We start from the raw sequence: 14,988 nt of genomic DNA on the forward strand, positions 1-14,988 counted from the left end.
ATATACACATCGTTGTTATTTGTTAAGACAAGCTTAGACAGAGAGCTGAATACACCGGAAAACCTTACGGTTATCACATATTGATGGTTACAGGGGAGTTACAAACATTTATTAATATGGAAGAAACAACATTAAGTTTTTATTTACTCTTTATTGAATGCTCATGTTACAACCAAGTATTGTGCTCATCCTCCTACTGACACAGTATATCCAAGCCTTCTCAGCAGGATAATTGAAATGTTGAGATGAATTCAAAGTCATCATTTACATCATTCTTACCATGACTGACACCATCCTTGCCCAGTATAACCAGGCTCTTATAACTTCACTCCTCCATGTCCCTAACCTTGTAATATTGTGCATCTCATTATGCTGTTAAAGAATATTAATAGTATTTTAAAAATCTTAAATTTATCTGTAAGTTTAAATATGGGCTGAAATATGAAAAGGGCTGTTTGAGAAACTACGGTCTGTGGGTAAGGTAGCTGCATTCTTATAAAGAAACTTACCATACCTGATAGTAAATGGTGTTTAAATTTCTGCTTGGTTCAAGCAATGGGACAGGCTGGTTGCAGGCAGGCTGGCATGAGTGGGTGCATCCAAAGTGAGAGTTGGCCAGCAACAAGTAGCTGATTGGTTTGTGGAGTGATGACCAATTGTTGAATATAGAACATAACATATAGGAGCAGAAGTAAGCTGTTCTGCTTATTGAGCCTGCTGTGCCATTCAGTATGATCATTAAAGATCATCAAACCCAGTAACCTGTTCCTTTTTATTCCATAATTCGGAGATGCCGGTGTTGGACTGGGGTGTACAAAGTTAAAAATCACCTATAACCTGGTGTTGTGTGATTTTTAACTTTTTCTTCCAAATAGCTTTGATCCCTTTAGTGCCAAAAACTATATCTTGAAAACATTCAATATTTTGGCCTCAGTCACTTTCTGTGACAAAGAATTCCACAGACCCACCCTCTCTGGGTGTCTCTTCATTTCTGTCCTAAAAGGCTGGCCTACTCCATATCACTGTGATCCCTGGTTCTGGACTCCACATTCGACAGTGGCAGCCTCACAGTAACATCATCCACATATGCTCAGACACAGCATGTCAACTGCTCATGGAAATCTTTCATCTGACATGCCCAACAATATCAAATTTTGCACAAATCCTTCAGTGAGCTAAGTTAGCATTAGTGCAAAAGAGTGGGCGTAAGTGTAGCTCTACCACATTTCAAGCAGCTGGTTACAAGACTCTGAATTTCAGGACTTGTGCTTTCAGAAGTTGAGGAAATATTTAATGCATCTTAACAGTAAAACAGATTAGATTCATAAAATAACACTGACCTTTGTTGGGAAAATATGTAATTGATTTCCAGCAACATCTAATACTTTCAAGTTTCTTAGTACACACAGTTCCTAGAAAGTAGATAAGAGATTAAAAATATTTTACCTGGACCATGCATGATATATCACTACTATTGCATTCTTTCCCTCTTTATAAAGAAACGTCTTTTCAAATACAATTAGCAAAACTTAGAGACCAATTTGATAAGAAGTACAGAGAAAATTCAGCTTTAATTAAATCCTTGGTTTCAGGGCTCTAGAAATTAATGCCAAATAATTGTCTACATATTTGAAAAGCAATTTTATTGAGCTGCCTTAGCTCATCTCTCTGTGTATGAGGAGAGAACACAGATGGTACTTAATGACAAGCTTTGCTTCTAGTTATGTTAGATTTGTAAATGATATCCAACCAAGTGAACTAAAATAATTTCTCAAGGGTGGTACTAAGCAAAAGGAGGACAAGGAAGTATAATAAACAAACCTAGACCTCACATCAGCTACAATATAAAATGAAGGCAACTTGAACAGCCTAGGTAAGAGGACAGCAAACATGGACGAGGAAACCTTCTCCAGATTATCACAAACCATCCTCCCTCAGCTGATCCTCCTCCATGTTGAAAAACACCTGAAACACTGATGATGGCAAGGGTGCAAAATGTACTCTAGATGGGGAATTTCAACGTACCACAAAGAGTGGCTTGGCAGCAGTAGTACTGATCAACTGGTCAGGTCATAAAGGACATAGCTGCTAGATTGAGTCTGCGGCAGATGGTGATGAAATGAACAAGATGGAAAAACAGACTTGATCCTATCCTTAACAATCTACCGGTTGCAGATATATTTATCCAAGACACTATCATTAAGAAAAACCACCGCACAGTCTTTGTGGAGATGAAGCCCTGCCTTCATATTGAGAATAACCTCCATTATGTTGTGTAACATTATCACCATGCTAAATGGGATAGACTTCAAACAGATCTAGAAACTCAAGACTGTGCATCGATGAGGCCCTATAGGCCATCAACAGCAGCAGAATTGTACTCCAGCACAATGTGCAATCTCATGGCCTAGCATTTCACCTATTCGACCATCACCATCAAGCCAGGAGATCAACCCTGATTCAATGGAGAGTGTACGTGGGCATGTCAGGAGCAGCACCACGCATACTGGAAAATGAGGTTTCAACCTGGTAAAGCTAACAAATAGGACCATTTGCATGCCAAACAGCATTGGGACCAAGTGATAGATGGAGCTAGGTGATCTCACAATCAATGAATTAGATCTGAGGTCTGCAGTTCTGCCACATCCAGTTGAAACTGGTGATGGACAATTAAACAACTCACTGGATGAGGAGGCTGCACAAATATCCCCAGATGAATAATGGAAGAACCCAGTACAGCAGTGCAAAAGTTGAAGCTGAAACATTCACAACAATCTTCAGCCAGAAGCGCCGAATAGATGATGCATCATGTCCTCTTCCACTGGTCCCCAGCATTATAGGTACAGGTCATTATGTTATAACACGCATTTCATCAACATGAATTTGCTGAAACACGATTGAAGAATTAGGCTCACTGTTTCTACAGCGTGAGCTTTTAAAATGTCTGTTGGCTATAACACAATTACATAGCAACACTTTATGTGCTGTTTCTAAAGCATGATATTTCTATAATGCAGGGTTTCACAAGAATGCAACCATCACATTATAGAAGAACTGGCTGTACCAGTCTTCAGCCAGTTTGATTCACTCCATATGATATCAACAAACAGTTGGAGACTTTGGATACTGCAAAGGCTATGGGCCCTAATAGTATTCTAGCATTAGTACTGAAGCCTTGTGCTCCAGAACTTGCTGCTGTCCTAGCCAAGCTGTTCCAGTACAGTTATAACACTGGTATCTACCCGACAATGTGAAAAATTGCTCAGGTTATGTCCTATTCATAAAAAGCAGGACAAATCCAACCTAGCTAATTACTGCCCTAGCTACTCTCAATCATCAGTAAAGTGACAGATGGTGTCATCATGAGTAACAATAACCCACTCAGTGATGCCCAGTTTGGGTTCTGTGAGGGCCATACAGCACCTGACCTCATAAGAACTTGGGTTCAAACATGAACAAAAGAGTTGAATTCTAGAGGTCAGGTGATTGTGACAGCCCTCGACATCAGGTCAAGTTTGACCAAGTGTGGCATCAAGGAGCCCAAGCAAAACTGGAACCAATGGGTATTAGGGTTGGTTGGAGTCAACTTGGCATATATGAAGATGGTCTTGATTGTTAGAGGTCAGTCATCTCAGGTCCAGGACATTTCTGAAGGAGTTCCACGGTAGCATCCTAGGCCCAAACATCTTCAACTGCTTCATCGATGTCCTTCCTACCATCAAGTCAGTAGTTGGGATATAACTCATCTGGGCCTGGAAATTTGTCCACTTTTAAGACTGCTAATATCTCCAATACCTTCTTACCCCATGCCAATCTGTTGACAGGCTCACAATCTGTCTGCCCTACAGCCTCCTCACCTGAGTGAAGACAGAAGTGAATTACTTGTTTAACCCCTTACCAATATCTTCTAACTCCACACACAGATTTCTGAGTAGACTCTACTCTTTCCCTTGTTATTCTCTTCCCTATAATATACTCAGAGAATATGTTTGGATTCTCCCTAAATTTACTCATCATTGCTTTTTTCTCACCCACTCTTTGTTCTCCTAATTGCTGTCTTAAGTTCCTCCCTGCACTTTCTATACTCCACTAAGGCCTCCATTGATTTCCTCACTTTGCACCTTCTAAAAGCCTGTCTGCTATCAACAATCATTTCAAACTTGTCACTTGTCTCTGAATTTCTTGGAAATAGTCCACCTCAAAGCTTGCAGTTCAACTTTCTTACAGATGCAATTCTCCATATTCTCCTCATTCAGTTTGAGAATCTGAATGGCACAGTTGATAGCCACTCTTTTCCGCCCTTGAACCTGTAATAGTGTCACTTTTAGATGAAGCAAACTGGCATTTGTTTCTAGTGTGAAAGGGATTTGGAAATCTTGGTAGCCAAATACAGGTGATGAGACAAGTTTCTGCTTCAGGGTGCAAAAGGAATCCTCACATGCTAGAGTCCAAATCCTGCAATGATCTGTGATGTAATACAGCTCATACATCCTTTCCCAACTACAACTGCAGCATTCTCCAATTTCCTCTGTAAATTGCAAAATAAGGTCGCCAGACTTACATAAATCTCTTTTAATAAGCAGCTATTCCAGGGAACCCACATAGTTCCCTCTCTACCTTAGGTCAGAATCACTCCTTTATCACTCAGATTTCCTCATCATCAGGAGTAATGTTTTCCCTTCATAATAAAGTGCCCCAGGTGCTCATCCAGAAAAGTTGGCATCTCAATTGGTGCAGCTCCCACTGAACTGCTCAGATTCTTTGCTCAGTGCCTTCTATCACCATTTAGCACTCATTGCTGGAGATCCCATTACACAGAGATACTGAAAGGCACAAAATAAATTTGAGTGGATAATTCAGGGATATACTGCTCCACAAAAAAAGGTTCCTAATTGCCATTTCAGTATTTGCAGGTTAGTACCAGCTATACAAGACCTTGATTTTGAAAGATGGAATGATATCCTTTATTCTATACATAATGAAAGAAAAATGCTGCAACAAAACAGTTCAATATACAAGTAAGAGTTACACCTTTTCCATTTTGATACAAATCATTATACAGCTCTCTAGGAAATTCTGATGAAAAGTTACTTTAAAAAGCTGATAAAATTAAAAGCATTATTATATTGTTTTTAAGGTCTCAGAAATGAACAAACATCCTTTTCTTTTGTCCATGCCAATGATGTTTGTGGAATTTCACACTCAGAATGCTCTCCCATGCATACCTGTTGCATACTATTAATATTTAAATGAATCCAGGCAGCACACTTGTCATAAGATTTTTTAGATATTCATTCCTTTTTCACTTTTTCTTCATAAAATTTCATTTGACACTAAATCAAACTGACTTATTTCCTCTTAACATAGCTCATAATCCTTTTCAGTTAGCTACGCTTCCTATGTTTTCATTATCTATAAATTTTGATACTGCAACCTCTATAACCTGGGTCCAAATCATTTAAATATATTGAGAAAAACAATATTTAAAACCCTGACATTTTGTGATCCTACTGTTTACATCCTGCTTGTCTCACAAGCATCCATTACTCGCTTTTCTATTCTTTATTCAGCTGTCACACTTACTTTAATAACATATGCCCATCATATAATCATGTGTCTCCCATGTTTATCAAACAACTTAAATATCTATATACATATTACCTACTGCAATTTTTCATTAAATATATCTTATTTGCTCAAAAACCTCTTACAATTTGTCTGTCATAACTCACCTTTTATAAACAAAATTTCCTAAACATTTATTATTTTTTACTTACATTGCTCATTAGATGACAAAAAATTTACAGATGTTAGAAAATCAGCCAAATGGGCACAGCCAATATTCCTTGTGGAGTTCCACAATTGTACACAGCAAACCAGTAGTTTGTGAATCATAGTTTTCCACAATTGGGGTTTTAGATAAGTAGTTTCTCCAATCTTCTTATTCAGAAAATTTTATGGTTACAGTTTGCGATGTGGCTTCAAACTGCCAAAGCTCCAATTACCCATATGTAGTTCCAAGTATGCAGGAAACAAAAGCAAGCATTTTAACTGTTCTTTGCCACTATAAACATAGCAAAACATTTAACATCAAAGCCACCAGTTTTAAGTGAGTACATAAGTCGAATTCAATTTTTATTAAATAGCTTTCTTGGATATACCCTAGTATTTGGGATTAAATTTCAGAGAATTAATACTTACTCTGTAAAAGTATTTCATGCACATTTCTTAATCTAGATTAAAATTGTAATCATTGGTAATAAAGATGTGAGACCTGAGTTTCCATAAAGGTCATCATCATCTTCTATCCTAGCTTTGGTAGAAGACCTGCAGAAGCCCCAGATAAATGCATAAATTGACATTTCACTAGAATTTCTGCCCGTTTCGTGCTGGATTTATGTAAAGGGACTTGAGAGGTTTAACAGTGTGTTAGAAGAAATGAAATTAGTTGCTCTTGTGGTAAGTAGTACATTTAGTAGGACTCTAGTGCCCATTCTAGCATTTGACAATATTGATGCAGGCCAAGTAGAAATATCAATTAATCTGGCATCAGTGGGAAGGAGAAACCTCATATTCAGCATAACAAAAGTCTGTGGTTTGACCTAGCAGTGAATTATTTGTGTTCTTTAGCAGGAAACATAGGACATGGACTTCACAGAATGGGGATATTTCCACGTTTGGCAGGAGTATTTAAGTGACTTTCTGAAAATACTAAATCTTATGCATTACATATATATCAATATTGCTTTCATAATGCACAGTTGTAAAAATATCTACACATATTAATTTTTAACTCTCTACAAATTGCAGATGATCATTGGAGCTTTCAAAATTCAACATATTTGGACTTTTTGAATACAATTAGGACAAATGGAGAGGTCATTAATCAAGAGAGTCAGATAATGCTTTGGGGACCTGGGTGGAAACCCACCACAGCTGACAGTGAAATTTGAATTAAAGAAAAATCTGGAATTAAGAGTCTAATGATGTCAATTGTTAGAAAAATCAATCTAGGTTCACTAAATACCCTTTAGGGAAGAAAGTTTTTTTTAAATTCATTCATGAGATGTGGGCATCACTGGCTAGACAAGCATTCATTGCCCAGAGGGCAGTTAAGAGTCAACCACATTGCTGTGGGTCTGGAGTCACATGTAAGCCAGACTACGTAAGGACAAAAATACTGCAGATGCTGGAATCCAAAGCAGATAGGTCGGAGATGGAAGAACACAACAAACCAGGCAGCATCAGGAGGTGTAGAAGTCGACGTTTCAGGTGTAACTCTTCTTCAGTCCTGACAAAGGGTTAGACCAGGTAAGGACGGCAGTTTACTTCCTGAAAAAGACATTAGCAAACTACTTTGATTTCTGATAAGCCACAATGATTTTGGGGTCACCATTAAACACTTCACCATCCACCTTGGTGGGATTCATAAGAACATAAGAACTAGGAGTAGGAGTAGGCCATCTGGCCCTTCAAGCCTGTTCCGCTATTCAATAAGATCATGGATGATCTTTTTGTGGACTCAGATCCAGTTACCCACACTCTCACTGTATCCCTTAATTTCTTTATTCTTCAAAAAAAACCTATCTTAGCTTTAAAAATATTTACTGAAGTAGCATCAACTAATGCACTGGGCAAGAAATCCCATTGACTTACAACCCTCTGGGTGAAGAATTTCCTTCTCAATTGAGTCCTAAATCTGCTCCCTCTAATCTTGAGGCTATGCCCTCTTGTCCTAGTTTCATCTGCCAGTGGAAAAGTCCTCTCTACATCTATCTTACCTATTCCCTTCACAATTTTATGTTTCTATAAGATGTCCCCTCATTTTTCTGAATTCCAATGAATATAATCCCAGTCTACTCAGTCTCTCCTTAAAAGCCAACCTCCAACTTTAGAATCAACCTAGTGAACCTCCTCTGCACCTCCTCCAGTACCAGTACATCCTTTCTCAAGTAAGGAGACCAAAACTGCACACAGTACTCCAGGTGTGGCCTCAACAGTGCCCTGTACAGCTGCAACATAACATCCCTGCTTTTAAACTCAATCCCTTTAGCAATGAAGGACAAAATTCTACCTGCCTTCCTAATTACTTGTTGTACCTGCAGACCAACCTTCTGTGATTCATGCACAAGGACACTCAGGTCTCTTTGCATAGCAGCATGCTGCAACTTTTTACTATTCAAAATCTAAAAAAAAGTAATAATCCTTTTAACTGTTACTCTGACCAAAATGGATGACTTCACATTTATTAACATTGTATTCCATCTCTCAGACCTTTTCCCACTCTCTCAAAGTATCCATGTTTCTCTGCAAAGTTTTGCAGTCCTCTGAATACTTTGCTCTGCCACTGGGGACAACATTCCATCCTCACTAACACTCAACACTGGAGCCCCCCCAAGGGGTGCGTACTCAGCCCCCTACTGTACTCACTGTACACCCATGACTGTGTTGCCAAATACCAAACTAATGCCATTTACAAAGTTCGCTAATGACACCACCATAGTCGGTCAAATCTCAGATGACGACGAAACAGAATACAGACAGGAGGTGGAAGATTTGGAAAAATGGTGCACTGAAAATAACCTAGCTCTCAATGCCGGCAAAACCAAGGAACTCATTATTAACTTTTGGCAGGATGTTACTTGTCCCCCAACACATTAACAGCACAGAGATGGAACAAGTGGAGAGCGTCAAGCTCCTGGGAGTGGTCATCAACAACAAGCTTTTTTGGGCTCTTCATGTGGACGCACTGGTTGCAAAGGCCCAACAACATCTCTTCCACAGGCAGCTGAAAATTTGGCATGACGGCAAATACCTTTGCCAATGTTTATAGGCGCGCCATCGAGAGCATTCTTGTCTGGATGTATCACTACCTAGTATGGCAACTGTACCATTCAAGATCAGAGACGGTTATAGAGAGTGGTGAACTCAGTCCGGACGATCACAAAGGCCAACATCCCATCTACAGAATCGATCTACCAGTCTGCTGTCAAAGATCCATCCCACCCTGGCAGTGCTTTTCTACAACTTCTACCATTGGAAGAAGGTACAGAAGCCTGAACACACTCACCAGCTGATTTTGAAACAGTTTCTACCCTACTGTTGTTAGAATACTGAATGGACTCACAAACTCTTATCATTTGCCTGTGCCTGTGTTTTGGTCTTTGCCGCTGTTTACCTATTATTTACTTATCTATGCTATTTAACAATGTGATCTGCCTGTATTGCTTGCAAGACAAAGCTTTTCACTGTGCCTCGGTACACGTGACAATAAATTCAATTCAATTCAATTCATCTTAGTGTCATCTGCAAACTTTGACACATTACAAGCAGTCCCCAACTCCTAATCATCCATGCCAATTGTGAATAATTGCAGTCCCAACACCGATCTCTGAGGCACACCACAAGTCACTGACTGCCAACCAGAATAACACTCATTTATCCCCACTCTTTGCTTCCTGTTAGTCAACCAATCATCTATCCATGCCAATACTTTACACATAATGCCATGCATCCTTATCTGATGCTGCAGCCTCTTGTGCAGCACCTTGTTGAAGTCCTTTTGGAAATCTAGGTACACCAAATCCAATGGGTCCCTGTTGTCTACCTTGCACCTAATTTCTTCATAGAATTCCAAAAAAATTTATTAAGCACGACCCGCCCTTCAAGAATCCAGACTGCATCTGCCCAACAGGGCAATTTTTATCAAGATGTCTTGCAATTTCTTCCTTGATAATAGATCCCACTACAAAGGTTAAGCTAACCACTCTATAATTCACTTTTTTTGTCTACCTCACTTTTTAAACAGTGGCATCACATTCACTGTTTTCCAATTTGTTGGGACTGCTCCAGAGTCCAGCGAATTTTGGAAAATTAATATCAGTGCACCTGCTATTTCTCCCACCATCTCTTTTAGTACCCTGAGATGCATTCCATCAGTGCTTGTCTATCGTTAGCTGCATTAGCTTGCCTAGCCCTACCTCTTCTGTAATAATGATTGCTTCCAGGTCCTCATCTATCTTTGTCTCTTTTCCAACTACTGAATCACTTCAATCCCAGATCCTCAGAACATTATCTGGTACTCTGGATTAACAGTCCAGCAATAATACCAGCAATAATACTAGACCTCCCCTCATGAAATCAGCCTTCCTTACCTGGTCCAGTCTACATGTGACTTCAGATGCATAGCAATGTGGTTGTTTGACTCTTAACTATCTCTGAAATTACCCATGCAAGCCATTCAATTGTATCAATTGCTACAAAGTCTGCAAAAAGAAACCAAAACAGATGGTTGCTGTGTGGTCGTAGTCTTATCAGACCATAGGGCCTGTTCTCTTATTAGAGAGAGAAGAGACTGGTGGTGATTTAACCTGAGGGCATCAAAGACACTGGAAAGGACAACAGCAAAAGAACAGCCCTCTCAATTTTCAATGTCCTCCTTCCTAACATTTGGGGGCTTATTCCAAAATTGGGAGACTCTCAGACTAGCAACAGCATGACATATTCGTGGAATCAAACCTTACCGTGTCCCAGACATCACCATCACCATCCCTGGATATTTCCTTTCCCGTCAGCAGGATAGGTTGCAAAGCAGTGGCACTACAATGGTGGATAGTTGGGACACAGTTGCCTGGGAGTCCTCAACATTCACTCCAGACACTAGGAAGTCTCATGGCTTCAGGTCAAACATGGAGAAGGAAACATTCTGCTGGTTACCATATACTATACTCCCTCAGCTGATTAATCAATACTCATGCATGTTGAAGAACACTTGGAGGAAACACTGAGGGTAGCAAGGGCATAGAATGTGCTATGGATTTCAATATCTATCACAGACTGTTATGACAGCAGCACTAATGATCAAACTGGTCAGGTTCTAAAGATCATGGCTGCTGGACTAGGTATGTAGCAGGTAACCAACAAAAAGGATAAACTTACTAGACTTCATCCTCACCAGTGTGCCTGCTAATGTATCTGCTCATGACAGCACTGTAAAAATGATCATCACAACTCAGTGGTTAGCACTGCTACCTCACAGCACTAGGGTCCCAGGTTCAATTCCAGCCTCGGGCGACTGTCTGTGTGGAGTTTGCACATTCTCCTCGTGTCTGCGTGGGTTTCCTCCGGGTGCTCTGGTTTCATCCCACAGTCCAAAGATATGCAGGTCAGGTGAATTGGCCATGCTAAATTGCCCATGGTGTTAGCTGCATTAGTCAGAGGGAAACGGGTCTGGGTGGGTTTCTCTTCAGAGGCTCAGTGTGGACTTGGTGGGCGAAAGGACCTGTTTCTACACTGTAGGAAATCTAATCTGGTAAATAACATCCTTGTGGAGATGAAGTCCAGTCTCACATGATAATACCTTACATCATGCTGTGTGGCACGATCTGGTTGGCATGTGGTCATGCTGAATGGGATCGACTTTGAACAGATGTAGCAATTTGAGAGTAGGTATCCATGAGATGTTGTGGACTGTGAGTGGCAGAATCATGTTCCAACACAAGGTTCTGGCATATCCCCCACTCAACCATTACAATCAAGCCAGGGATCATTCCCTGGTCCAACAAAGAATGTTGGAGTTATGCCAGGAGCAGCATCAGACATACCTAAAAGAGAGTAGTCAATCTGGTGAAGCTACAAAACAGGAATATTTGCATCAGTGCAAAAGCTGAGGCTGAAGTGCTAAGTGGATGTTGTCCAAAATTATGCATGGGGAAAGATCTTACAATTAAATCTTATTGCACAACATGAACAATACTCTGGTGTATTGGTCACGTGTTGTATCATCCCCATTTTGCTAAGTACATCAGAAAGCGTAACAAATTCAAGCCACTTCTTGCTCAGAACAAAGATTCCATTGTACATGGAATGTCCCCATTTTCTAATCAGAGCCTCTGTCTATTAACAGACCGATGAATAAATAGTTTGATCTGGGAGCCAAAATAACTTGTGACAAGAGTAAAGCCAAGTTTTTTCGACACAGAGCCAACTAATCCTTCGTCACTTTATCAATAGGTTAGATTATCAGAAAGTGCTGAGGACTCAAAATATTAACTCTGTTTCTTTCTCCACAGATGATGTCAGACCTGTTGAATCTCTCCAACACATTCTGCTCTTGTTGCAGATCTCTAGCACCCATAGTGTTTTGCTTTTATCAGAATATTATTTAAATAGAGAGAGACTTTAGAAGGCTATGGAACAGGATCTGTGTGCCCTTAGACACCAATCAGAAAACATAAGCAGATACAATGGGTAATTAGTGTCAAAAAGTGTGGCACTAGAAAAGCACAGCCAGTCAGGCAGCATCCAAGGAGCAGGAGAGTTGACGTTTTGAACAATGGGTAATGAGGAAGGTAAATGGAATGTTGGTCTTTATCATAAAGAAGATTAAACATAAAAGAAGGGAAGTAATTGTGACTTATTGGTGAGACCATGCCACTGTGTATAGTTTCAAACTCCTTAATTAAGGAAGGATGTACTTGCTTTGAAGGCAGTTCACGGAAGGGTCACCAGGTTGCTTCCTGAGATGAAGGGGTTGTCTTATGAGGAAAGATTTAACAGGTTGGGCCTCTACTCATTGGAGTTTAGAAGAATGGAAGTTGATCTTTGGAAACAGATAAAATTCTATGGAGTTTGACATGTTGAATATTGTGAGAATGTTCATGGAGCAATCAAGTAGAGGGAACAGTGGACCTCCCATTTAAGATAGAGATCTTTCTTCTCTCAGAGGGTTGTTCAGTTTTGGAATGATGTAATGCAGACAGCAGCAAAGACGAGTCACTGCAAATGCCCATGACTGAGTTAGACAGGCTTTGATCTTGAAGAGTTTCTGGGGGTTGGGGAAGATGACAAGCAGAAAAAGGAGTTGTAACCATAAACAGATCAGCCATGATCTATTTGCATAGTGGAACCATCTTAAGATGCCAAATGACTTACTCCTATTGATATTTTGTTCTTATGAAGAGGGTCAAAATTATTTGGTAGGGTACCTTATTGCTTGCAAATATTACTAAAGTGTAGCTTGAATGGTGGGAAAAACAGCCCCTGCATCCCCTTTATGCACAGTCATATTCATAGCACCACTATATAGAGCCTGCTAGCTGCAGTTGTTTGGGAAATATCTGACATCTACCTTGATACTGTTAATACCTATCCTCTATGGGATATTCCCTGGAACTCTACCAAAACAAACATTAGCTCTCTTGGAGGACCATCAACTTGGTGCAAGAAAATTATTTGTTGTTCACAATAGTGATGCAGACTACCACTGTCCAAGAATGACCAGAACCTAAGTACATTCCCTTGAGCTATACACATCAAAGAATATGTGACATGAAATCGAAGTACATATTGTAAGTAAAATCTGTAATTGCAAGTGCAACTTGCTGTCATAGGGCCATCACCTATATGTCTGAGGACCATCACCGATATGAACTTTTGAAAGATATTCAGTTAACAAGTTATCTCTGTATTCAACATTCCATTAAAGACAATGGACAACTGCAAAGACTGGAGGTGTAATTATCAGAGACTGTTGCCAACTGACACTTCCATAAGCACTGACGAGTATTACTGATGTAGGTGGAGGATGATGAGGGTTCACAGATATTGTTTCCCTCCAAAAATGATTTAATATTTTAAAAATCCAAAGTGTACACATCTGTCAGGGTTCCTGATGAAGGGCGTATGCCCAAAACATAAATTCTCCTGCTTCTCAGATGCTGCCTGAACGGCTGTGCTTTTCCAGCACTGCATTTTTTAAAGGTTGTAAGGTTTCTGGCCTCCACTACCTTCTCGGGTAGTGCAATTCAGATTTGCACTACCCTCTGAGAGAAAAATCTTTTCCTTAAATCCCCCTGAATCTCCTGGCCCTTATTCTAAAATTATGCCACATTTATGGCTGAACCCTTAACCAAGGGAAACAGCTGCTCCCTACTCACCCTGTCCATACCCCTTATAATCTTATACACCTTAATCATGTCCCCCCTCAGTCTTCTCTGCTCTAAAGAAAACAATCCAAGCCTATCTAGTCAAACCTTGTAGCTTATTTGCTCCAACCAAAGCAACCTACTGGTGAACCTTCCTCTGTATCCCCTCTAGTACTATTGAATTCTTCCTGTAGTGAGGTGGCCAGAACTGCACACTGTACTCCAGTACTTTCCAACACTCTATACAACTCCAACATTACCTCCTTGCTCTTACACTCCATGCCACAACTGATGAAAGCAAGTGCCCTATACGCCTCTTAATTATCACGTTCACGCGTCTGTGACTTCAGGGATCTGTGAATAATTACTCATCTCAGCGGGGTAACTTTCCATCTACCATCAAGATGATATTGACGCCATCACCAATTTGTGCTCAAGTTGGTGCTTAACTGATCCTAACGAACTTTCCATTACTATATGTAGATAAAAGTTAAAAATCACACAACATCAGGTTATAGTTCATTAGGTTTATTTGGAAGTACTAGCTTTCGGAGTCATGCAGATTTCAATACTTGGAATATCATCTAAACAAAGCACATACTGATGATTTCAAAATAATTACACATCATTTGAAAAAATAGTGATAGTTAAGTCTACAGTGAATGGATTAGAATTAGCACAATGTGCCTTGGGGAAAAAAAAGAGCTGGGATAATCATATCAAGGCCAATCCATGTAAGATTTTATAAATTCCTACTTTGGAAATAGAACTGGTCTGACTCAAGATTGAGATACAGACAGACTCTAATCTCACACCTTTAACGCATTGTCTGAGCTGGGATGTCACTTTTTTTTTAATAGACCTTATGCTATCTTGAGACTGTGAGTTGAAGGAAGTTCTGGGAGTTACATATTAATGAACCAAAACCTGCAACCCATTCTAAAAGATGAAAGACTTAGCTTTCTAGGTTTATTCAATATATCATATCAGTTGTATGACACTGTGATCTTTTGCTATACATTTTGTGTCTTATGATCCTGCTCGACAGCCACCTGATGAAGGA

At 39.8% G+C, this 14,988-nt stretch overlaps 1 protein-coding gene across 4 annotated transcripts in view; it reads right to left on the reverse strand.

The window, feature by feature from the left end:
* lrrc69 (leucine rich repeat containing 69) overlaps positions 1–14,988 on the reverse strand; it is an 80,457-nt gene that overhangs the window by 38,285 nt on the left and 27,184 nt on the right. For 3 of the 4 annotated variants that reach the window (XM_072570260.1, XM_072570261.1, XM_072570263.1), the window contains exon 5: positions 1,341–1,412. The exons of the other annotated variant lie outside the window; for it this stretch is intronic. In XM_072570260.1, the coding sequence (XP_072426361.1) occupies positions 1,341–1,412 (72 nt within the window). The remainder of the gene's footprint in view (positions 1–1,340; positions 1,413–14,988) is intronic. 4 annotated transcript variants of the gene reach the window in all.

Source organism: Chiloscyllium punctatum, chromosome 5, assembly GCF_047496795.1.
Source record: "Chiloscyllium punctatum isolate Juve2018m chromosome 5, sChiPun1.3, whole genome shotgun sequence".
Taxonomy (NCBI): domain Eukaryota; kingdom Metazoa; phylum Chordata; class Chondrichthyes; order Orectolobiformes; family Hemiscylliidae; genus Chiloscyllium; species Chiloscyllium punctatum.